We start from the raw sequence: 27,055 nt of genomic DNA, 5'->3' as shown, positions 1-27,055 counted from the left end.
TTACGACGAGTAAAATTGTACCTCAAGACAGATTTTAGGGCAATCACATCTCCATTTATTTTTTGGTGGGAATTTATACTAGGGATAAGTTTTGTCAATGTAAAAAGATCCATGGTTATCTAAATTCACAAAAGACACATAACAAATGAAATAAAATTAAAACAAACACTTGCAATTTTAAATACCGAAGGCCTGCAGTGCCAGAATTTCAAATGCTGGAAGTTCCTATATGCATAGCCAGAAAGTGATATTGCCCGTGTTGCTCACCGTAAACTTTCGGAATTTCCAAACTTGCAAGTTGCTCGCTTTAAGCAAAGTTACGCGGCTCTGCAAAACCACATCGAATTTTTAACTTGGACCGTTACGAGGTTCTCGATCAACACCAGAAGTTCTCAGTGACTTCAAGCAGATTCACGCAACCTATACTGAAATAACGCCATGATCAAAAAAATTCACGAAACTTCAAGTTTTTAGGCAAATCAAATTATCGTCCAGCAGTTATTTCATGTAGCTGAGTTTAAACATCAGTTTGTGTTTCTCAGTTTTTTTTTCAAAAAAAATTAAAGGTTAAAATCATATTTTACATTCTTTGGTGCTCAAGTTTAATGTTGTTTACATTCATGTATGGTATCATAAATTAACCGAAAATAGCAAGAAAATAAGGCCGTTTTTAGTTTTTCCGTTATCTGGTCTCTTCTGTCACGCGGAGAGTGAGGGTGAAGAAGGAAATGTTCCAGATCACAAATGCTAACGGGAAGCCAACTCTGCTCCATGAGTCTACCGGATTAGTGGGTTCAATATCGACTTCCACTTCTTTCTCTTCGTTATTTAACTGGTCATCTGTTGTGTAGGTAAACTCGAAAACCTCTTCTCTCCGTTTCAGGTATTTTTCGCGTGGATTGTGAAAACTGGTGCTGACAAGTGACTGAAAACATAAAAATATGGATAGGATTGATCATATCTAGACTAACTCAAAATGAAAAACTTTTATGAATTTTTTTACTTGAAAAATTATATATCTTTTATAACTCTTCTCTATGTGATTATATCTTCCCTAATCGGTATTGTCATCTTAACCTACATTCTAGCGTATCGGATCAAATAGACAGTGTATGTTTCGCGGTTTTCGAAAAAAAATCAAATTGACTTCGAAAAATTCAAAAAAACTGCAGCAAAAGAAACTTGGGATGAGTTAGCGAGTTCGTAGTATAAAGATTCTGATAGGTTTCTATTTCTTTCATATGCTCTAAAAGGTACGATTCTTAACTCAAGAAAAATTTTGAAAACTTAAAATTGCAATATAATTGCAAAAAATAATAATTGACAAAATAACCAACAATATTATTGTTCTCCAGTCACCAGACTGTTTTCTGCAAACTACGACACGCGATTGATCGTCCAAGTCGATAGATTAGATCTTTCTCCTTGATTGAAAAGAAGGAAAAAGGATATCAATACAATTTTCAAAATTATTCCAATTACAAGTGGGAAATTTCAGCTAGACCTTGTGTAAAACATAATTTTTCTAACAGGTCAATTCCTCTCCATTGTCGTTGATATGGTCAGATTGATCTGTTGATAACAATTACTCATTGTCTGTTTTCTGAGAGCAAAGTTTTTTTCCGAAAAAGACAACTTCCCTACACTGCTCTAACTGTATATTGCATATTTTTTAAAACGTTATAATTATTAGCTTAAAAAAAACGGTGGAACTTTCTGTTTTACAAAAATGCTCGCATGACTTCTTTTGCTTCCTTAAAATCGTGTATTTCAATTTCTTTATTGTAACTCGGGTCAAAGTTTTAAAGAGAAAAACAGTTTTTTTGCAGATAAGAGCGGTGAAAATGAATATTTTTCACAACGAAGCGCTCGCATCTTTTATCGGTGACTGCGGTGTAATATTTATGGCTTCTGGTGGTGAAAAAAAATGATTCCAATTCGTTCCCCGGATTTTTTACATAAAAAATCCGGATTACATAAAAAATCCTCTGCCCTCATGAAAGTCAGTCACTTCTTTTCCAGTGCTCAACCGTCATTTCATTTTGTTTTTAAATCAGAATCGATCCACTTTATATGAAACATACACGGTAAATTTTTGTACCATTAGCTGTTTTTAGCAGATACAATTTTATTGGCGGTTTTTAGAGGTAAAATTTTCATAAGGGTTCGTGGAAAATTTTTATTAGATGTTTTTAGGTGAACAAAAGTTACCAACAGGAAGAGCTGATAAAAACCATCTTTGGCGTTAATCTTACAAAAACACAACGTTTAAAAAATTGCGTTAAATTTTTTGCTGTGAATTGTTGTAATTTCTGGTTTTTAGAGATGCAAAACACTAGTTGAGAAAACCGAACAAAAACAAAACAAAAAATTTGTAAGAAATCTTCGGTTTCAAACGGAAGAAAGCTTCGGTATGTTCGGTCTGTTCGGTATTGTCGGTTTTGAACGTAGGAAAAATTTGCTGTAGTCGTTTTTAGACGCAATACAGATTCGGTATGTGCGGTTTCTTAAGATTCGATATGTTCGGTATTTAAACGTAAGAGATCATCGGCAGATTCGGTTTTAGACATAAGAAATTGTCGGTTTGTTCCATTGGAAATTTTTATTTTTCTGTATATAATGTAATCAAACTCTAGAGTTCGGTTTTTTTGCAGGAATTTCAATAGCTTTACTTTGAGAAAGTTCTGCAAAAATGGCGAATTCATTGAAAATTCTGTTTAAACTCATTCACAAAAAAATGAACGAGTTTAGATTTCTTGATTAATTTTGATTTCAAAAATGTAAAATACTTATTGAACAATGATGAAAATTCTGTTGATTAATTCGCTTTCACTGAGTTTTTACACGCTTTCTTGTAGTTTGCAAGCAAAGTTTTTGACGGTTGGTTGCGTTTGAAAACGCCCAATGCCGATCGTTTTTATTGTTCGGTCTGCTGGGCTAACCTGCTTTTCAGACCCAGAGTTTGAAACATCCTGGTGTTTCTCTAAACAATACCCAATCTTAAATTTGAAAACGACGATAACAAATCTCTACGTTTAAAAACGACATTAACCAATCGGCCCTATGTTTAAAAACGACCATACCAATTCTGTACGTTTAGAAACGACCATACAGAATCTGCCCTACGTTTAAAAACGACGATACATAATCTTTCTTATGTTGAATGTCAAACAAAGACGATACTGACGAAAATATGAAAATATCATAGGAAATTTTGTCGTTTTTGGCTAGAATAAAGGAACGATACCGACGATCTTTTATGCTTAAAAACCGAAAAATTCTCAACTAGGGAACCTTTCAACACCGTAATAAGTTCTAAAAACACGATTTCTTACCACCACTCATCGCATTCACCACAATTTGTAATTTTTAGCATCGAGTCACCCCCAACACCCCGACCCACGGAATAAAAAACCATTAGAATGGTACGTCAATCCGCAAAACAGTTTAAAAGCGCAAAATTTACAGAATCTTATCGAAATCTAGAAACCAATGCATCAAAATTGGATACTACCATTTGATTAACGTTCGAAGTCGAGCTTTTCTTCTTCAACGATGTCGGGACATTTTTTGTGACAACTGATGCCATCACAGTTTCAACTAGAGAGGAGATGTTGAACAGGAAGTTGACTATCAAGTAGATGTCGACCATCTTGAAGTCACTAACTGAAGGAAAGTTCTGTTCAACTCCAGTTATCAACACTATCTGGGCCAGTGCCAGAGTTATTGTAAGCCCTGCTCTCTCAGGCGTAGATTTGGGGTCTATCCAAAAGTTTACCCAGCTGAAAAACAAATTAGATCACAATTAGAAGTTTAACAATAAGGGAACTAGATAAAACTACTATTTGCGTAAATGATTTTCTCGTTGACAACAATTTCAAACTTGATACTTGATTTTATACAGTTTAGTTCATTGAGATTGCTAAAACCTTGCTTTCAAACATGTTTCATTCCTCTGAGGTTTCTGGATGAAAAAATGGTTAGGTCAACTGCTTTCCCATTCAAGACGACTAAAAACATATATTCAAATAGAAAATCACGAGTTCTTAAAAGAAAATTATTCTGCTAATGCTACGGGAAAAAACCGTCACAAGATATGAATGTGTACATATTCTGTGCATCAACGGAGGAAAAATGCATAAAGAAAAAGAAATTGAACTGAAAAAAATGATATAAAAGGATGGATGGTAACTTAATTATTTTTTTGGAAATGTGCTGACACATTGATATGAAAATCATTTAATCAAAGCCAAAAAGAGCAAAGACTTTTAGAACATTCTGAAAATAAATTAATCGGGCTAATTTCATTGCAGCAAAAATTTTGGCCGAAAAATGGAAATAAAAAGCGCATTGAGATATGCGCTTTCAATCACTTTCAAGAGAAAACGATAGAATGTTAAATTAAATTAACCAATTACAATTGACAACGACAGGAATCAACTCTCAAAAAATTTATAGGCTAGCCATTCGACTTGTAAGTTCTAGCAAGTTAACCATTCGACTTGCAATTTCTTACAAGTTAGTCATCTTTTGCAGAAAAATTTGCAAGTTCTTACAAGTTAACCATCCGGTCTCGGCCTGGGTTCGCTTTGGCCTCACAAAGTAATTAAGTGAAAATGATGTAAAACTTTAAAGTCATACCTTAGTTCAGCTGAATGAAGAGGCAAAGAAACAAAGCAAATGAAACGAATGAGTTGAGACGATAAAAGCCGTTCACCTGTTATTAATTTTAAACAAATCTGCTAAACGCAATTTCTAATTCCCCAAGTGCAAAAAGAAGAGCGAAGAAGATCAGAAAACATTGAATTGGAAGAGTGCTGCCCTATAAAAACTCAACTTGCGCGAAAGGATCAGCTCTCTGTGATTTGATAAGACAGAGGACGAAACAGAATAGAACCAATAATTTTTGTATATACAGTGTGACATTCTGAAATCAACTTCTGACGACGAGGAAATAGAGAGCTGCACGTATAGAATGAATCTCCAAAAATTACCAAAAAACGATGTACTCAAAGCTGGGGTAATCACTCAAGGCGGGTTAATTTGGTTTATGGAGTACAATGATGTGTGATGGGGAAATCGAAATTAAGAAAGAAATTATTCAGGTGCTACCCTTAAAATTAATGCTCAAATTGGTAATATTGAAAGGGCTATATCGAAAAAAAAAGGATATATAAAGTTGCCCCTCTTTGAGCATGCTTGTAATAATGTAAGAGCAGATGTTAAAAAATTGTAAAAATCAAGATTGGAGGGTTACTTGAAACAACGGGTGCCTAAATTTAAAAAACTAGCGTTAGCTGAAATACATTGAAAAGAATTGAAAGAAAAAATTAGAATTACTGTTTCTGTCTGACCAGCAGATCAAATGAACAACGTGAGCTAAAAAGACAAGAGATCTCAAAATCTGAAAACTAAAATAAGCAAAACATCTAATGAACTAAAAAAATTTTGCTGAAACACCTGCAGGTTTTACCCTGAAAGCCAAATTTTATCTATTTAAATACACCCACTAACCCACTCACAAGCCTTCAAGAGAATATTGAGAGCTAAGATACATTTAATAATTGAAAATTGCAATTTTGTTTAAATTTTATAAATTTTGCTCTGTTAATTTGTCAAAAACCATTTTCTAATTAAGGAATCTGTCCAGTAAACCAGCTCAAAAATTTCATTTGTACTTAAAAATCGATTATTTCAGAAAATGGCAAAAAAAATTAAAATATCTTTTCTGGGAAAAATGGCAAAAATTATTTTAATGTACGCATATAAATTTCCATTATTATTAACATTAAGGCCAATTTCGCCTATCAAATCTGTTTAGTAACCCCTCTGCAGGGCCTAAAATTTTGGCCCTTTATGATGGATAAACTTATAAAAACAATAAAATTTTTTTTAAGTTTCAAAAACAATTGCAAATATTAGTGCAATGTTGTTAAGCACTCAAAATAATATCTTCAGAAAACTTTTATTGTCTCCACAAATAACCCATTAATGCATTTTGAAGCCTAAATAAATTTCAATGAACTATAGAGATCGATAAACTCGGAATATGACAATATTCAGACAGTTTGGGAGATTTCAAATTTTATCAAAATTTGAAAACATTTCTGATATTAAAAAGTTGATAATCTTTTTTTGACCTTAGCAACTACGCAAGAACCTTTTATAGAGCCCTAGAGGAAATTTTATGGCCCCTAGGTCTTGAAAAACTCAAAAAAATTTAAAAAATTTTCAAAAAAAAACTTAAAATCTTTAAAAAAATAGGAAAAGTTGTCTATTAAGATGTTATAAACCAATCCATTGCCACAGTAACCAATAGAGTAACGTACTATCAAATACTAGTGGAGGTTCTTCAGCCCCTACGTTGAAAAGATTTGAAAAAAAAATTGGCAAATCTTTTTAAAAATTTAAATCTTTGTCAAAAATTGCAAGTATTAGTATCCTTTTGCGTGTTTATGTTTGCAGTTTTGAACCTTACAGGTCACAAAAAGATCATAAAGTATAATTTTTTCTTGCAAAGTATCTCTTTCAACTCTGACAAACGTTAATTGCAGATTGATCAAACAAAAAACTCGAAAAAGACTAAAAACGTAATTTTGGGCTAAAAAACTACTGAAAATGACTCTTTAACCTTCAATTAATCCTTCCAAGCACCTGCAGTACTCTATAAAAAGATAAACTACTAAAACCAGCTGCGGTACTCTACTGCAACTTAATTCCCGCCGAGCTGTACCTATTTATCACGCTTCAAAAGCTCAAAGTCATGGAAAAAGGTGTGAAAATATTTTACAAAAAAGACACACAGAGCACCAAGGCAATCCAAATTTTTTGGATTGCAATAGGTATGAATTGGATAGGGTAAAAGGAATGCGAGATCAATGGGAGAAAAGTTTACAACGTGAAATTAACCATTACACAGTTATTATAATTAGCACAAATGAGTGTATTTAAGCAAAGCAAAAGTGGATTAAAAAAATAAATGTGCATTATATTGCAACAATACAGCTTGTTGTATGTCAAGCTGACAAAGTTAGCACTTCATCAGAGCTTTGGTGCAATGGTAGAATGTCTGCTCGCGGTTCTGCAGATATTATGTTTGGGTCCTCTAAGCTCTAATTCTCAAGCAGTTTATCGATATAGGGATCTATTCTGTTTTGCCTCCCCGACCCCCTCCCGTTTTTTTAACCCCCTCCCCCCGTTACAATTTATATATTGTTGTATTATTACGAATAACTCTTACGAGAGAACTGACAATGAGGAGTTTGGCAAATAGATCGTGAGTAGATAGATGCCAAACTTCCTCCTCATGTGAATTTGGATATCATGCTCAATGAAGTCTTTCCCCCAGTAAACTGTGGAAATATTTGAGTAGTCTCTTCCGAAGTTGAAGTCTAGGAACTGGAAGTTGGCCGTGGACTGTCCTTTGTACATGCCAGTTAGATCTGGATCAAAGGCGAGGTGAAGGATTGCCATGTGGTACTTGTAGCTGCCGATTCCAATCTAAAATATCCAAAAATTAGACTACATATCAAATGAAATTATCAGGAAATCAGAAAAATCATATATGACCTTGTATGATTACCGGGGACCATATATAACATTGTATGAAATCAAGGAAAGTTGCATGATGGGCATTCAGGGTACAGTGATTGATAATATCAAGTGCATATAACAGACTTTCGGAATTTAAACAATAGTATCAAAGCACGTCTATTCTTAGAACGTTTGCACCATATTTTCATTACTCCCGCGGCGTTGAGCAAAGTTTAACATCCAGAAATATTTTTAAAATTTTTATTACCATCAATGTAAACGTCTGATGTGACATTATTCCGCTACAGGTCTCTATATGTTTTTTCAACTCTAACTATAAATGTTGGTATGACTTTTCTAATACATTAGCACACTTCGTTGTTGTCAAAAATATAAGAATCATGAGCTTCTGCTCGAGACTGGTTTCATTAAAAAGTGCGGCCGATTTTTAGTGTCTGCATGAGATTTAGCTTTCCCAAACAATGTGCAAATTCATTATAAAAAAAACTACTGCAATAGTACTCAACTAGAATAAAACAAGGAGGCTCGTTAATGAGCGTTAGCACATGACGTTCCGACCCGAGCTGATCTACATTTTAGACTTAATAGTCAACCAAATGAAAAGATAACCAAAAAAAGATGCTTCAGTTTTAAGAAATCGTTTCACACCCAAACTACTAACTGAATTACATAATGCCATGCCTCATTACAGGGCTCACAAGATCTGCCAAGAAAAAAAATAAGGCAAAAAAAAACAAACAAAATAAGCTAAACTGAAAAATCAACGGCAAAAACTCAATATCTAAACGTAAAAGCACCTAGTAACCAACGTCAAAATGCAATCAGATAAAACCTTTGCTGCACAAGTTTTCCTTTATCTTAACTATACAGCAGATGGGATTTTTCATTATTGAAACTAGTCAACAAGAAAAAAATAAAAAATAATGAGGCGATATTCAAAAATCTATCAACATTTTTTAATCCAAACAATTTCAAAAATTATCATTAGCTTTTAAAAATTTCAAAAATAATCATTAGCTTTTAAAAAACATAGTCTTAAAAATCTTTGGCTTTTTAAAAATCTCGATAGGTTTAATATAAAGTTATTACAAAACTGATAGGACCCGTCCTTGGTTAGACTAAGCCACAGAAACGGACTAAAGATGAAAAAAGCTCAAAAAATTACAAATTATCTTCTAAATCACAAATTATTGAGCCAATTAATATCTTCACAAATTGTCTAAATATTTTTTATTTTAATTGTTATCTATATTAAAGCGTGTAAACAAAACATAATTTCAATTGGGTCTTTTTTGAGAATAAATTGGCTCTGTTATTACGAGAATGTGGTAAGAGAAAAAAAAACCACAAAAATTGACAATTTATGAAAGCACTTATTTTCCCAGAAACAAAATATAAATTACGACAAAATATCAATAAAAAATTTTAATTTTTGAAAAACAAGGAATTAGATGGGACCTCTAATGGGAAATGTCCTCTAAAATACAAGGAGCCAATGGGAACTGCCAATATCAGAATGATGTGATAAGATCCAAAAGGAAACAAAATTACGCAAAAAATTTTCTAAAGAATAAAAATCAATTATATGAAAAAATAAGGCGAAAAATTGAAGATAAAACAACTTACCAGATTTTTTGCTTGCAGTAAAAAAAATGGAGTCCTGTCATTACCAAGAATGACTTACAGTTCGCAAAAAAATATTTACGATCGGCTAACGTTCAAAAAAATTTCGAAAATTCATATTAGCTGTCCACTCAAAGCACTAGATAGGTTCACTTAATGCCCAAATGGAAGACTATTTCACTTTTAGTCAACGTGTCTTTGGCATATGATTTCGAAAATTCAAAAAATTTTAAAACGAAATTCAAAATTACATTAAAAACTTCGAACCTGAGATTTGAAGCCAAAAAAGAATATGAGCGATCCTTGAAAGCTAGTTTTCTGTTCGTTGGGCCTCATTGGATTGTAAATGAGGTTTGTCATCAATGGAACGTCAATATGAAAGTTGACTAATCTCTTCGTGATTTCAAACGCAAAAAAATATGGACATTTTTCTAAAAAAAACAACTCTTAAATGGAATTCAAACTTTTTTGTTAGTGAATTTCCCAGTGAGACCAGAGCTAGTCTTTTCAATTACTTATCGTTTATTAAGAACACCAGACTGATGCATTTTGTAGCGTAATATTTGTTTTGAGTTGGATTGTTTTATAGAAAAAAATTACGCTAAAAGTGAACAAAAGTGAAGCAAATATTCTGTGTTCAAATGAAAATTTAAACCTCGATAACTCCTCAAAAAAATGAAATTCAAAAAAAAACATCTTTTTTATTTCTAAATCTTCTCAAGACGAGCTTTTTAATGATAAAGCAGAATAAAACAAGGAGGCTCGTTAATGTGCGTTCTCGCATGAAGTTCCACCCACCCGAGCTGATCTACATTTTTGACATAATTGTCAACCAAATGAAGACATAACCAAATTAGATGTTTGAGTTTTGAAAAGCCGTTTCACACCCAAACTACTAATTGAATTACATAAAGCCAAGCCTCATTACAGCGCTCAATAAACTTTATATCGAATCATTACAAAACTAATAGGACCTGTCCTAGGTTAGACTAAGCAACAGAAACGGATTCACGATGCAAAAAATCTCAAGAAATTAAAAACAATCTGCTAAAACACATATTATCGAGCCAATTAAAATCTTTACCAATTATCTAAATATATTTTACTAACTTGAATTGTTATCCATATTAATTGAGCTAAAATTGAACTGAACAAAACAATAAGTTCAATTGAACCCTTTGAAAATAATTGGGCTCTGTTATTACGCGAATGTGGTGAAAGAAGAGAAAAAAAGCAAAAGTATTGAACATTAACGAAAACCCATATTTTCCCACAAACAAAATATCAGTTACGACATAATATCAATAGAATGTTCAATTTTTGAAATACAAGGAGTTGAATGGGACCTCTCAAAAATGAGAATTAGAAAGAAATTGACAAAAAGAAGAACAAAAAGTGTACAAAAAACAATAGAAATAACAAAAAACGTAAAAATAAAAATAATGAAAACAATTCAAATAATAAATTTTAAGACTATTCGCTTTTAACTGACTGCATAGAGCAAAATCAATTATTTAATCTTCAATAGAAGCTTTTGAAGCTTCGCAGCATTTTATGACTGCATAATGAATAAAAAACCCCAAAAACAGCAAAATCTAAAGAAATGGGACAAAAGTGTCGAAGCCATCAAAAAGTGAACTTTTCAGTGCAAAAAATACTATTTTCAATTTTTTTAAACAAAAATTTACAACAAAAGGATTCCTCTTTCCTTAACTATAAGACTTGAAGAAATCAACAAATATGAACAAATAATTTAGAACCGCGAAATCTTCGAGAAAACGCGTAGTATCGACGACTTTATATTTAATAGCTTTCAACGAAGTCAAACCAATACGCTACGTTACGTAACACGTTACGTAACGCCTCAATAAGAAGAGAGTGCTTTTTGTCGTTGACCCGTCTTCAACAAGACATTACAATAAGTCTATGTAAACAGTATGACTATGTAAACAATAACAAATAGAGGGAAAAAACCAAAAATTCGTGAGAAAAGAACAAAAAGAAAGCGTCGAAGCCATTTAATCCACAACCTTTTCACTGAAAACTTTATCCATGATTCTTTTAACGTCTTCTCTGAGCCCATGGGAACTGTCAACGTCAGGATAATGTGATAAGATTCCAAAAGGAATCAAAACTAGGAAATCAATCATCTAAAATTTATATATATATATATATATATATATATATAAATAAATATATATGAAAACTCGTCGGATCGAAGTCATAAAACCGATAATTGAAGATAAAACAACTAACCAGGTTAGTTTTGCCTGCAGTAGAAAGGACAGGGGTCCTGTTATTTCTGAGACTGACTTAGAGTTCGCAAAAAATGATTACGATCAGCTAACATTCAAAAAATTTTCAAAAACTATTTTCCACTCAAAGCATTAGATAGGTTCAGCTAATGCTCATTAGGACAACTATTGCACTTTTAGTCAATGTGTCTACGGCATAGGATTTCAAAAGATAAGTAAAACTTCAAAAAGAAAACCAAAATACCTTAGAAATTACAAAAACTCAGAGTCGAAGCCAAAAAAAATTTGAGCGATTCCTTGAAAGCTAGTTTTCTGTTCAATGGGCACCATTGAAATTTAAATCAGATTTGTCTTCAACGGAACCTCGATATGAATTATAAATTATTTTTGAATTTTCTAAAAGAAAACAACTCTCGGATAGAATAAGAAAATTTTCGATAGTGACTTTCCCTGTGAGACCAAAGCTAGTCTTTTTAGTCGCATATCGTCTATTAAGGACACAGAATGGAAGCATTTTGTTGCGTGAAATGTAATTTTTGATCGGATTTTTTTACATACAAAATATTACTTTGAACAAAATTACGCTTAAACTGATTAATAGTGAACCAATTATCCCGTGTCCACATGAAACTTGAAACCTCGAAAACAAGGAAATTCAAAAAATCTTTTAAATTTTCAAATCTTTGCTGGAAGAGCTTTTTAAAGAAAAAGCAGAATAAAACAAGGTGGCTCGTTAATGTGCGCTCGCGCATGAACTTCTGACCCGAGCTGATCTATATTTTTGACTTAATTGTCAACCAAATGAACAGATTGCCAAAAATAGATGTGTAAATTTTAAAAAACCATTTCACACGCAAACTACTAATTGAATAACATAATGCTATGCCTCATTACACCGCTCACAATATGTGACAATAAAAAGAATGCGAGACAAAAACAAACAAAACAAACAAAACTAAAAAATTAACTGCAAAAACCCAATAACTAAATTTAAAAGCACCTAGTAAACAATGTCAAGATGCAATTTTATAAAACTTTTGTTCCACAAAATTTTTATCTTAACTATACATCAGATGGGACTTTTCCTTATTGAGACTAGTCAACAGGTAAAAAGAAAAAATAATGAGGCGAAAATCAAAAAACTATCAACATTTTTCAATCCAAATAATTTCAAAAATTATCTTTAGCTTTTAAAAACCATTAGCTTCTAAAAAACTCAAAAACTATCATTAGCTTTTAAAAATCAAAGTCTTAAAAATCATTAACTTTTTTAAAAAACCCGATAAATTTAATATAAAGTCATTACAAAACTAATGGGACCCGTCTCTGATCAGACTAAGCCACAGAATTGGACTAAAGATGCAAAAAACCTCAAAAAATTACAAATAATCTAATAAAAAACATATTAGCGAGGCCATTAAAATCATTAGCAAATATCTTGATTTTGTCATTAACGTTTGTAAAATGACGTTTGTCATTAACGGAACCTCGATAAGAAATGTCATTATTCTCTTAGTGACTTGAAAACAAAGAATACAAAGATTTTTCAAAAGAAATTTAACTCTCAAATAGAATTCGAATTTTTTTACAGTAAATTTTCCTGTGAGACCGGAACTATCTCTTAATTGCCTTTCGTCTATTAGGAACACCATATTGATGAATTTTCAGGATGAAAGATATTTTGGAACTGAGGTTTTTATAGAAAAAATGTTAAATCGAACAAAAGTAACGCTAAAGTGATCAAAAGTAAACACAATTTCCCATGTTCACATGAAACTTTAAACCACGATACTTCCTCAAAAGAAAACGAATTTCAAAAAAAAAATCTTTTTATTTCGAATTCTACGCTGGACGAGGTTTTTAGTGGTACCACTCAAAATTCTCTAATTGAGCTAGAAATATATTGAACGAACAATTAAAATCATTTAGGCCTTATTTGAAAATAATTGGGCTCTGATATTAGGCGAATGTGGTACAAGAAAAGAAAAAACATAAAATGTAGACCACTCACAAAACATTTATGAAAACGCATAGTTTCCCATAAAGAAAACATCATACACGACAAAATATCAATTGAAAGTTTAATTTTTTTAATACAAGGAAGTGAATGGGACCTTTCAATAATGAGAAATAATTACAAGTTGACGAAAAAACAACAAAAACTATTAAAAAACAATACAAAAAAAAAACAAAAAACCAACAAATTGTTTAAAAATTTAAAACAATTAATGTCATAAACTTCAAGACTATTCGCTATGATCTCACTGCCTAGAGTTATATCATTCATTCAATCCTCAATAAGAATCTTATGAGAACTCTCAGTAATTTAAAAATGCATAAGAAAAAGTCGAAAGAAAGAGTCGAATCCATTTAATCCACAACCTTTTCACTGAAAACTTTGTCCTTGATTCTTTTAACGTATTCTATGAGCCAATGGGAACTATCAATAGTAGGATAATGTGATAAGATTCCAAAGGAAACAAAAATGAGAAAAAAAATTGTCCAAAAATTTTAAAAAAATAAACGAGAACTCGTCGCATCGTATACATAAAGCCAATAAATGAGGATAAAACAACTAATCATATTAGTTTTGCTTGCAGTAATAAAGGAGGGGGTCCTATCATTACTGACACTGAAATAGAATTCGCATAAAATATTCAAGATCAGCTGAAGTTCAAAAAAAATTTCAAAATTTATTTTTTGAGGGCTTAACAGCCATTAGATGTCCACTCAAAGCACTAGATAGGTTCAGTTAATGTTCAATAGGACAACTATTGCACTTTTAGTCAACGTGTTTACGGCATCGGTCTTCAAAAGTTAGTAAAATCTCAAACAGAAAATCAAAATTACCTTACAAATTATGAGCTCTCAGAGTCGAAGCCAAAAAAAATATGAGCAATTCCTTGAAAGCTAATTGTCTGTTCATTGGGTATCATTGGACTGTAAACGACGTTTGTCATTAACGGAACCTCGATAAGAAATGTCACTATTCTCTTAGTGACATGAAAACGAAAAAATATAAAGTTTTTTCAAAAGAAATTTAACTCTCAAATAGAATTCGAATTTTTTTATGATAATTTTCCCTGTGAGACCGGAACTATCTCTTTTAATTGCCTTTCGCCTATTAGGAACACCAAATTGATGAATTTTCTGGATGAACGGTATTTTGGAATTAAAGTTTTTATAGAAAAAATGTTAAATCGAACAAAAGTTAGGATAAAAGTGAACACAAGTAAACACAATTTCCCTTGTTCACATGAAACTTTAAACCTCGATGCTTCCTCAAAAGAAAACGAAATTCAAAAAAAATCTGTTTAATTTCGAATTCTACGCTGGTCGAGGTTTTTAGTGGTACCACTCACAATTCTCTAATTGAGCTAAGAATATACTGAACGAACAATTAAAATCACTTAGGCCTTATTTGAAGATAATTGGGCTCCGATATTAGGCGAATGTGGTACAAGAAAAGAAAAAAATAAAATGTAGACCACTCACAAAACATTTATGAAAACGCATATTTTCCTATAAAAAACATCATACACGACATAATATAAATAGAAATTTTAATTTTTTTAATACAAGGAGCTGAATGGGAACTTTCAATAATGAGAAATAAATACAAGTTGACGAAAAAACAACAAAAACTATTAAAAAACAATACAAAAAAAACAAAAAACCAAAAAATTGTTTAAAAAATTAAAACAATTAATATCATAAACTTCAAGACTATTCGCTATGATCTCACTGCCTAGAGTTCTATCATTCATTCAATCCTCAATAAGAAGCTTATGAGAACTCTCAGCAATTTAAAAATGCATAAGAAAAAGTCGAAAGAAAGAGTCGAATCCATTTAATCCACAACCGTTTCACTGAAAACTTTGTCCTTGATTCTTTTAACGTATTCTATAAGCCAATGGGAACTATCAATAGTAGGATAATGTGATAAGATTCCGAAGGGAAACAAAAATGAGAAAACAAATTGTCCAAAAATTTTAGAAAAAATAAACGAGATCTCGTCGCATCGTAGACATAAAGCCAATAATTGAGGATAAAACAACTAATCATATTAGTTTTGCTAGCAGTAAAAAAAGACGGGGCTCCTGTCATTAGTGAGACTGACTTAGAATTCGCAACAAATATTCAAGGTCAGCTAACGTTCAAAAAAATTTCAAAATTTATTTTTTGAGGTCTTAACAGCCATTAGATGTCCACTCAAAGCACTAGATATGTTCAGTTAATGCTCATTAGGACAACTATTGCACTTTTAGTCAACGTGTTTACGGCATAGGTCTTCAGTAGTCAGTAAAATCTCAAACAGAAAATCAAAATTACCTTAGAAATTACGAACTCTCAGAGTCGAAGCCAAAAAAAATATGAGCGATTCCTTGAAAGCTAATTTTCTGTTCATTGGGTATCATTGGACTGTAAATGACGTTTGTCATTAACGGAACCTCGATAAGAAATGTCACTATTCTCTTAGTGACTTGAAAACAAAAAAATATAAAGTTTTTTCAAAATAAATTTCACTCTCAAATAGAATTCGAATTTTTTTATGGTTATTTTCCCTGTGAGACCGGAACTATCTCTTTTAATTGCCTTTCGTCTATTAGGAACACCAAATTGATGAATTTTCAGGATGAAAGGTATACTGGAATTAACGTTTTTATAGAAAAAATGTTAAATCGAACAAAAGTTACGCTAAAGTGATCAAAAGTAAACACAATTTCCCATGTTCACATGAAACTTTAAACCTCGATACTTCCTCAAAAAAAAACGAATTTCAAAAAAAAATCTTTTTAATTTCGAATTCTACGCTGGACGAGGTTTTTAGTGGTACCACTCAAAATTCTCTAATTGAGCTAGAAATATACTGAACAAACAATTAAAATCACTTAGGCCTTATTTGAAAATAATTGGGCTCTGATATTAGGCGAAGGTGGTACAAGAAAAGAAAAAACATAAAATGTAGACCACTCACAAAAACATTTATGAAAACGCATAGTTTCCCATAAAAAAACATCATACACGACATAATATCAATAGAAAGTTTAATTTTTTTAATACAAGGAAGTGAATGGGACCTTTCAATAATGAGAAATAATTACAAGTTGACGAAAAAACAACAAAAACTATTAAAAAACAATACAAAAAAAACAAAAAACCAACAAATTGTTTAAAAATTTAAAACAATTAATATCATAAACTTCAAGACTATTCGCTATGATCTCACTGCCTAGAGTTATATCATTCATTCAATCCTCAAAAAGAAGCTTATGAGAACTCTCAGCAATTTAAAAATGCATAAGAAAAAGTCGAAAGAAAGAGTCGAATCCATTTAATCCACAACCATTTCACTGAAAACATTGTCCTTGATTCTTTTAACGTCTTCTATGAGCCAATGGGAACTATCAATAGTAGGATAATGTTATAAGATTCCAAAGGGAAACAAAAATGGAAAAACAGTTGTCCAAAAGTTTTGAAAAAAATAAAAGAGAACTCGTCGCATCGTAGACATAAAGCCAAAAATTGAGGACAAAACAACTAATCATATTAGTTTTGCTTGCAGTTAAAAAGGACGGGGTTCTGTCATTACTCAAACTGACATAGAATTCGCAAAAAATATTCAAGGTCAGCTAAAGTTCAAAAATGTTTTTCAAAATTTATTTTTTGAGGTCTTAACAGCCATTAGATGTCCACTCAAAGCACTAGATAGGTTCAGTTAATTTTCATTAGGACAACTATTGCACTTTTAGTCAACGTTTTTACGGCATAGGTCTTCAAAAGTCAGTAAAATCTAAAACAGAAAATCAAAATTACCTTAGAAATTACGAACTCTCAGAGTCGAAGCCAAAAAAAATATGAGCGATTCCTTGAAAGCTAATTTTCTGTTCATTGGGTATCATTGGACTGTAAATGACGTTTGTCATTAACGGAACCTCGATAAGAAATGTCACCATTCTCTTAGTGACTTGAAAACGAAAAAATATAAAAATTTTTCAAAAGAAATTTAACTCTCAAATAGAATTCGAATTTTTTTATGGTAATTTTCCCTGTGAGACCGGAACTATCTCTTTTAATTGCCTTTTGTCTATTAGGAACACCAAATTGATGAATTTTCAGGATGAAAGGTATTTTGGAATTAAAGTTTTTATAGAAAAAATGTTAAATCGAACAAAAGTTACGCTAAAGTGATCAAAGTAAACACAATTTCCCATGTTCACATGAAATTTTAAACCTCGATACTTCCTCAAAAGAAAACGAAGTTCAAAAAAAATATTTTTAATTTCGAATTCTAGGCAGGACGAGGTTTTTAGTGGTACCACTCACAATTCTCTAATTGAGTTAAAAAAAAACTGAACGAACAGTTAAAATCACGTAGGCCTTATTTGAAAATAATTGGGCTCTGATATTAGGCGAATGTGGTACAAGAAAAGAAAAAAATAAAATGTAGACCACTCACAAAACATTTATGAAAACGCATATTTTCCTATAAAAAAACATCATATACGACATAATATCAATAGAAATTTTAATTTTTTTAATACAAGGAGCTGAATGGGACCTTTCAATAATGAGAAATAAATACAACTTGACGAAAAAACAACAAAAACTATTAAAAAACAATACAAATAAAACAAAAAACCAAAAAATTGTTTAAAAAATTAAAAACAATTAATATCATAAACTTCAAGACTATTCGCTATGATCTCACTGCCTGGAGTTATATCATTCATTCAATCCTCAATAAGAAGCTTATGAGAACTCTCAACAATTTAAAAATGCTTAAGAAAAAGTCGGAAGAAATTGTCGAATCCATTTAATCGACAACTTTTCCACTGAAAACTTTGTCCTTGATTCTTTTAACGTCTTCTATGAGCCAATGGGAACTATCAATAGTAGGATAATGTGATAAGATTCCAAAGGGAAACAAAAATGGAAAAATAGTTGTCCAAAAATTTTGAAAAAAATAAAAGAGAACTCGTCGCATCGTAGACATAAAGCCAATAATTGAGGATAAAACAACTAATCATATTAGTTTTGCTTGCAGTTAAAAAAAAACGGGGTTCTGTCATTACTGAAACTGACATAGAAATCGCAAAAAAATATTCAAGATCAGCTAACGTTCAAAAAAAATCCAAATTTATTTTTTGAGGTCTTAACAGCCATTAGATGTCCACTCAAAGCACTAAATAGGTTCAGTAAATGCTCATTAGGGCAACTATTGCACTTTTAGTCAACGTGTTTACGGCATAGGACTTCAAAAGTCAGTAAAATCTCAAACAGAAAATCAAAATTACCTTAGAAATTACGAACTCTCAGAGTCGAAGCCAAAAAATGTGAGCGATTCCTTCAAATCTAATTTTCTGTTCATTGGGTATCATTGGACTGTAAATGATGTTTGTCATTAACGGAACCTCGATAAGGGCGTTTACCTTAGATTGGGCATTTAAAATACCAAATGTCATTCAATATGGAGAATTATTACAGTGAAGTTATTCACCATTAGCTGCAAATATCACCAGTTTTCAGGGGTTTTCTAAAGTTTTGTATCAATTGGTTTTCATAAATGACCTCTTAAATTTTGCTTAACTTTGCAATGATTTTAAATAAACCAGCACTTGTTAATGTTTTGTACTTTTACAGAGTAGGAATTTTCGAGAAATGCACGTCAACAAAAATTGCGCAAGGAATATGATTGAATAAATGGCTGAATCAAGTCCCTGCCAAACATTTTTTTTATTTGCAGATTCAAAAAGTCAATTCCGTGTTCAAAATAGGTCCGACAATCTAAGGGGTCCCTGCCCCGACCGTCCCAAACCGAAGAATTCTACTTCCGATTAATTCCTGTTTAAAACTATCCAAAAATTAGCTCAAAACATCACAAATGTTCAAAAATCTCAGAATAGACTCTGTCAGGTTAACCCAGAGAAATAAATTCTTTTTTGTTTTTTTTTGCAATATTTTCATGTACAGAAATTTTTCTTTTTACAATATGAAATAGTTGCTTGATTAAAATCTCAAAACTATGCATCCGCAGCTTTAAATAATAAAGCAAAATATATTCAGTCAGTTTCTGTGTATGCTTCAAGTTTTTGTCGATAATAGAATGAAACGTTTTTTTTCTATAATTTTTATTTTCTTTGAAATAGAGAAAAGTTTTATTCAATATTACCCGTTTTGCGTTCAAAAACTGTTTTACCTTAAAATAAGATATGCTAAACTAAATTAAGTCCATACTCATACTTTCTTGTGCTCCAATTTCTTACCAGACTATGTAAATATGAGCGCAAGACGCCCCTTATGCATTTATTGTAATAACCCAGCTTGTGGTATATCAAGTTAACAAAATTGATACATCAGCAGAGCTTTGGTGCAACGGTAGCATGCCTGCCGCGGGTCTTGGGATAGTAGGTTCGAGTCCTCTAGGCTCAAATTCTTTAGCAGTATATTGAGTTAATTAATACCACAGTTGGGTTGTTACATTATATTCGTCTCAACATACCGACTTTAGGCCTGGAACCTCAGCCTGAGGAATTCACAACGGTAGAACGCAACGTGCTCTAAGTCTTGATTGAAACTGATAGATACCATCAATGATTAACAATGAGATGACCTCGTTAAAGTCGCAAGAAGTTGGTCGCTAGAAATTAGTTGAGATGAGTAATTGTTTTCTGTTTCGACAAAAAAATCTATTGATATGTTATCAATTTTATCTTAATACGTTACTAAGGTGTGTTTCTCTCTTCTACTCTATAAACATAACAAGGCGGCTCGGTAATGTGCGATCGCACATAAGGTTCCGACCCCGCTCGTCCACAATTTTGGCATAAATGTCTATCAAATGAGGAACAAATAGAAAAACCCAAAAATTCAAGTAATTTTCAAAAAAATTGGCGTGTGAACGAAAAGATAGCCTCCAAAGCAAATGACTCAGTGGAGTAAAAATGATGCATTAGATTGATGAGATATGCCAATATTAAGAAAGCGAGTCAAGACGAACAGCAATAACAAAGATCAAACAACATCAACAAACATTAATTACAACAAAAACTTTATGTCCGTTTTAAAAACAAAACTTAATAACAAAGTCAAAATATTCTCAAATACAACTGAAACTAAACAAAGATATGGGACCAGTCAATAATAAGACTGTTAACAATTAGACAATAAAGAACAAAAACAGTAAAGTTGAAAAAATTTCGCTAATTTTTTTTAAAAAACAATTAAAATCAGAGTAATGAAAACCATTAGAAATCAAGTAACTATCTCATAGACACACAATTTCCAATGCTTCTATAGAAAAGAAATAAAAACTGTCAGTATTCAATTTTTTAGTGGTCACAAAAAGAACAACAAATAGACAACAAACAAAAAATCAGTTAAAGCTTGCCAGAAAACGCTTTGAAAGCCGTAAAGCCATACTATGGCCCTCAAAAAATGTTTGATTGCACCCTCTTTGAACACCGATAAAGTATTATGTGACCTTTCAATAATGAAACTTTGTAACAAAAAGACAAAAAGAAAGGCAAATGTAAGTAAAACTTTTTTTTTTTTTCGAAAAAAAAAATATTTCCAAAGAGATGAAAGCAATTAATTGTAAAATGAAATGATGAAATAGATTCGTTTATTCTTCCAAAGTAAGCACTTGTACGTAATTCGTATGTATTATGTGACCTCTCACTAACGAAAGTAAGTAACAAATAGACAAAAAGAAAGGCAAAACTAAGTAAAAATTTTTTTCGAAAAAAAAAATAATTTCCAAAGAGATGAAAGCCATTAATTATAAAATGAAATAAAGAAATAGATTCATTTGTTCTTCCAAAGGATTCCCGTGAGACGTGAAATTATCCAGAATATATTTTATGTCTACAAAAGAACGTCGAATTTGACTAAAATCAAAAATTATTTTACTTTTTTTATAAAAAAAACGCATGTCGAAGCCAGTAAAGTCATAACAAATTCTTAAAAAAATTTAGACCTCTTGACACCAATTTCATTTGACACCTTCCCTTGACAACAATAAAGCCTTATTTGGCCTGTAATTAACAAGACTAGTAAACAAAAGGACAAAAAATGAACACAACTGAAAAGTTTATATGTGTTTTTTTTTGGAAAACAATTGTTTCCGAAGTCATGAAAGCCATCAGCCATCTACTAATTTTATAATATCGGCTTATTTATTTTTTCATGAAAAACCAATTAAAACGGATCATTGTACAGAAACTTTTATACGACTAAAAAGACAAACTAAAAACTGCAGTTAAAGACAAAATTAAAAAGTTCAATCAAATTCTTCGATAAAGTAGTGTCGAAGCCGTTATAACCATAATCTATATCTTTAGGGATGATAATATTATCAATTGTTCTATATTGTGAACACCAATAATGTGACATATGAACTGTCAATAACGTGATAATGTTACAAAACTAGAAAATGTGAAAAATGGGCAAATACCTAAAAAAAAGAAAATGTGAAATCTTGTATTATCAAAGCCTGAAAACCATAACTTAAGGCAAAAAACCGCAAAAAAGATTGAATTCAAATTCAGTAGAAAGAAGAAGCATTCTTTCAATGCCGACCCTAAGCTCAAAGTTGACCAAATTAAGAGAAAAGTGGAGGCAAAGTTCAATAAGCCATTATTTATTTAAAAATCAATTTTTTTTAAAAGTCAAAACGCCCACAAGCTTTCAAGTAATCAACTAGACACACTATTTTGGAGCTAATTAGGAAATCAATTGGACCTGTCAATGGTGAGTTTTGTTTTGAAATATTTTGTTATTTATTTAATATCAAAAGGATCGAGTTATTTTAATAAAAAAGACCGACTGATTACAATCTGAACTATTTTGGATCTCAGCAGTTCAAGATTAAGCCAAAATTAACCCTAAATTAACCCTGCGAACCCTGTTTGTCCATTAAGACCACTCAATTTTTCGAATGTTATAGATATAGATATTTTGCTAGTTAAAAAATCAAAAATAACTATTTAGGTATTGTTTACTAAGCATAAATGACGAAAAATGAAGAACAATTTTATTACAATAGTAGAAATACCTTTTGCGTAAACAAATCTCAGTTTTTTTGTAGCCAGAGAATCGGGATTTGAGAGGTTTTTTAAAAAAGACTATCAGAAAAATAATCTGCTAAAAAAATACCGGGCAAAAACGGACATCAACGAAGAAACCGGTGGATAAAACTAACGAAGCACTAATTACATAAAATTGTTGGCAAACAAAGCTCATTTCCAACAACTTATTTTAGTTTCTGCCCGTTTGTTCTCTTATCTGGGACAATGAAGTGAGCTCTGAAATCATTCAACTTGTGTGGGTGTTTATTACCTTACAGCTGTGTCTGTCGAATGGAAAATGAGTCAACTCCATGGGACACGAGTTTGTGAGGATGTATCTGCTGGAATAGAGAACTGTTCCGTCTCTGAAGAAGATAGTAGCCACATTGTCATTCTTGTCATCTGTTGGCTCAATTGAGACAGCTGATAAATAGAACAAAAGTAAACACAGTAGAAGCAACGCATTTTTCCTCTGTCTGCCGTAACAAATTTTTGCCCCAATAACGAGCATGTCCAAATTAGCCTGCGCCGAGGTTTTCCAAACTCAGTCCCAGTTCTGGAGTATTGTTTATTAAAGAGAACAGCCTGTTGACTATTCGCAGTACATTTAAAATTGACAATAGGGTGAGGGTTTTGAAACATCATCTTTTTCCAACCGAGTCACGCTTAAATTTTCGCATTAATTTCCAAAAGGTACACTTGATCTACATTAATTTGATTTTGTCACTTTTGATCACAACTGCTCTTAACAGCGTGCCAATGGACATATATCAGAGAAAGTCACTTAGTAATTGGGATTAAGAAGACAACCCTAGTCGAGAACACCGAATATAAACGGCGCAATATAAGGGCGGCATCTTCGGTATAGTTGTTAATAAACGCAAGAGAGAGTCGGTTTTGTCGTTTCGGAAGCATCTAAATTGCAAACATCTCTTGAAAAAATTTTATTTCGAATACTTAATTCTAAATGAATTTTAGGTTAAAAGATATTTTTGTCTGTCGTCCAGAAATGCCTAAAATTATGTACGTTTTGCGCAAATTGTAGCTTTTGTCAATTACTAGCCTGTTTTAAAATAAAAATCAGGCTTCCAAATTTGTTCAGCAAAGTTTGTTCCCATGACGATGGTTTTGTAACATGCAGCCTTAGTGTCGCATTCTTTGTAGTCATAGCCATGGATGCTCCTGTAGAGGTCTAGCCACGTTTTGTTCAGCCTTTCGTCACGCCACTTGGCCTAAACATAATCTGCTAAATGATAAGAATTAAAATCGCTTTAGTAGGTTTTTTCTTGACTCTGATGAAGTCAGTAAGATAATCAGACGGTCGCCAAGAAGCGCGTAGTAGTTCCAGATGTAAGTCGGAATTTTAAAGTAATTTTAACGGAGTCACGCATCTGAGCATGAAAAACACTTATTGTAAGTTTTAAAATCTGACACGGCACATACGAAAATCTGTCACTCTAGAATTTGGCAATTATACAGATCTGGCATTTTAATGTTTGCACGTGACTGTTTTCAATTTTGTAAAGTGACATGATTAGATTTATATAAAAATAAAGCTTGAAAAATTTCGGAGCATTTTGACTAAGTATTTATCGTGGTGGGCCAAAAAAAGAAAAGTGGAGGGGTGCCTAATGTAATAGGGGGGGGGGCAAAAGTTAAGGATTCTACAAATTGAATCAACGTTATTGTCTGTAATGCAACCGCTGAAATGGTGAAAAGATAAGCCGTAACGATTAATGTCGAACACTTTCAATGAGCTAATTAGCTTAAACAATCCAATTAAAACCAATTATCCCAGTTTTCTATCTTTACCGGAATGAGATATTTCCTGATCATTTCTAATGACCGAAGTCGACCCGTTAATAATAATTAACTTGCCGTGGTATGTTGTTTTTAAATTGATTTATTTAACAGTACGACACAACTGTCTGTAAAAAGTGACCAGTCTTCTACAATTTGTAAAAAACCCCACAGAACAAAGTTGTTTTAAAGAACGTTAGGCAACTGCTTTTCAACGGCAGTTTTCATCAATTGTTTTACTATGCCTATCTGTTAGTTTAGGACCATTAATAATTGTATCCGTGAAATGGCAAAAAAATTTGCAGTATACATAGCCAGAAGTTGAATTTCATTGACTTTTCTCAATTCAATGGTTCAATATTTGTGTTCACTGCAAGGTTGCGTAACTCTTTATAGAATTTAATAAAAGCCTTTATAAAATTCTGTCTGAAATAACGATACATGGTTATGGATAAACGCCAGCAGTTCTTATCAAAGGCGGAATTACCAAACTTATGCCTTGTTTGTGAATCTGATGAGGTCCGTGAGAAAATCAGTCTGTTGTAGAGAACCATGAACTAGTTCCAGATATCAGACAGAGCTTCACTGTGACTCTGACAGAATCATGCAATCTAGCTTGAAAAAGCACGTTTTAAGTATTAAAATCTGGTTGCCACTGTATATCAGAACATCTGGCACCCTAGAATCTGGCACGGCAGATATCTGGCATCTCATGACATTCAGGGGGCTTTCTTCAATTTTTTTAAACTGATTTCTTTCAGTGAATGGCTAAAGTTATCAGAAGTTAAGCTCTAACAATTTATGTAGAATATATATAAATATTTATATATATATATATATATATATATATATATATATATATAATGAAGTAATTGGCTTAACGTAGGAAAATTTAATCCATAACTACAAATTTTTAACAGTACCTCAGCAAATAATATTTTTTCTGCTCATTTGCACTTATCACTAATGATGGAAGTCGACCCATTAATGAAAATTATTTTGCCGTCGTATGTTGTTTTTTAATTGATCAGTTCAACGGCACAATCAAAACTGTCTGTCAAAACTGGCCAGTTTTTACCATTTTTTGACAAACACTATTCATTAAAGGGATAAGAAAAGAAATGGAGCACAAAATAAATTTGTTTTAAGGCACATTAGGCAGTGTAACTCAACAGTCGCTTTCATCAATTGTTTTTAGCTCCAGTCCAAGGATAACTGTACACCTCAAAATGACAGAATTAGAGAGCAATTTACTATCATTCACTTTTTTCAATTTAAAGGGCCATTATGCGTGTTTTCAGCAAGAATGCGTGAATCTTTACAAACCTGTTTAAAATTCTGTCCAAAATTTCGAATTGCTAAGTAGTTATGGAAAAACGACAGCAGTTTTTATTGAATTCAGGCAGCGTTACCGACCTTATGCCTTGTTTGTGAATCTGATGAAGTCCGTGAGAAAATCAGTCTGTTGTAGAGAACCATGAACTAGTTCCAGATATCAGACAGAGCTTCACTGTGACTCTGACAGAATCTTGCAATCTAGCTTGAAAAAGCACGTTTTAAGTATTAAAATCTGGTTGCCACTGTATATCAGAACATCTGGCACCCTAGAATCTGGCAGGGCAGATATCTTGCATTTCATAACATTCAGTTGCATTTCTTCGATTTTGTAAACTGATTTTTTCGATGCAATGGCAGAAGTTATGAGAAGTAAAGCTCTAACGAATTATGTAGAATCTTTATAATGAAGTAATTAGCTTAACCTAGGGAATTTAACCCATAGTTACAGGGTTCTATCAGTACTTCACACGAATAAGATTGTTTTCTGCTCATTTTTAATTATCAATAATTATTGAAAGCATCGCGCACTGAAATCAATTACGCTGGTATATGCTTTTAAACAGTCATCAATATTTCTGTATGGCTGTTTTGAATTGCTTCAGTCCGTTCTTAATTCTATGCGCTTGAACATATTAACCAAAAATACATTTCGTTGGATTCCGACAAAGATTTGTTGTGTTCAATTTAATGAATGTTTTAAGAAAAGTGTATTAAAATTCCACTTGATTGATAATTCAGAATGGTCAGAATAAAACAACTCTGACACAAGAAACATTCAACTCAAATAAGTTAACATCACAAATAACACTACAAGTTAACATTACAAGTAACTAACATTCAAAACATTCTAATACCACAGCAGAGTTTGTTTTACTGCGCAGCATGAACCATGTTAAAGGCAAAAAAATTCATCCGAAGAAACTTTTTGAGTTTTTAGAAAAGTTGATTTAGAAGAAATTAACAAAGATTTGTGCATACACTTTTCCTAAGGACAACTATTTCTAACAGCGTAGAAAGACGAGAGCATTTTTTCCCTAAAATTGATATTTTAGGTTCAATTTTGACATATTTATATCTGATATTTAAAAAGTAGGAAGGCATAATATAGTGGGATGATGTTTCATTCAGTTAACAAAAAACATTTTACTCATTGTCAGAAATCAAATAAAAGCTTCTGATCTTGGTGTGATCCAGACTTGACGTGAAGGATCATTGCACGAACTTTTGACGGATCGTTGCAGAAAAAATTTTTTGTCTCTAATATATTGGACAAGATGAAATTTTATTCGAAACTCTTAGATTTTTTGTAAAACGGATATCAGACATTTGCGTGCAGAATTTCAAAATCAATGAGAAAAAATGTAAAGCTGGCTATTTGAAGCATATAATATTGTGCTAATGAGACGTCAGTTTCCA

At 32.0% G+C, this 27,055-nt stretch overlaps 1 protein-coding gene across 4 annotated transcripts in view; it reads right to left on the bottom strand.

Moving 5' to 3' along the window:
* Window positions 1-220: 220 nt before the first annotated feature.
* The window catches only part of LOC142339763 (glycine receptor subunit alpha-2-like), a 42,186-nt gene continuing 15,351 nt past the window's right edge, over window positions 221-27,055 (bottom strand). For all 4 annotated transcript variants that reach the window (XM_075390019.1, XM_075390023.1, XM_075390022.1 and 1 more), the window contains 5 exons: window positions 23,565-23,733; window positions 22,773-22,924; window positions 7,241-7,500; window positions 3,515-3,782; window positions 221-925 (listed from right to left, as the gene is read on the bottom strand). In XM_075390019.1, coding sequence (XP_075246134.1) covers window positions 683-925; window positions 3,515-3,782; window positions 7,241-7,500; window positions 22,773-22,924; window positions 23,565-23,733 — 1,092 coding nt within the window. In that variant the 3' untranslated portion in view covers window positions 221-682. The remainder of the gene's footprint in view (window positions 926-3,514; window positions 3,783-7,240; window positions 7,501-22,772; window positions 22,925-23,564; window positions 23,734-27,055) is intronic.

The sequence above is a fragment of the Convolutriloba macropyga genome, chromosome 5 (assembly GCF_964194025.1).
Source record: "Convolutriloba macropyga chromosome 5, txConMacr16.3, whole genome shotgun sequence".
NCBI classification, from domain to species: Eukaryota; Metazoa; Xenacoelomorpha; order Acoela; family Convolutidae; genus Convolutriloba; species Convolutriloba macropyga.
This window is presented reverse-complemented; position numbering and strand designations above follow the sequence as displayed.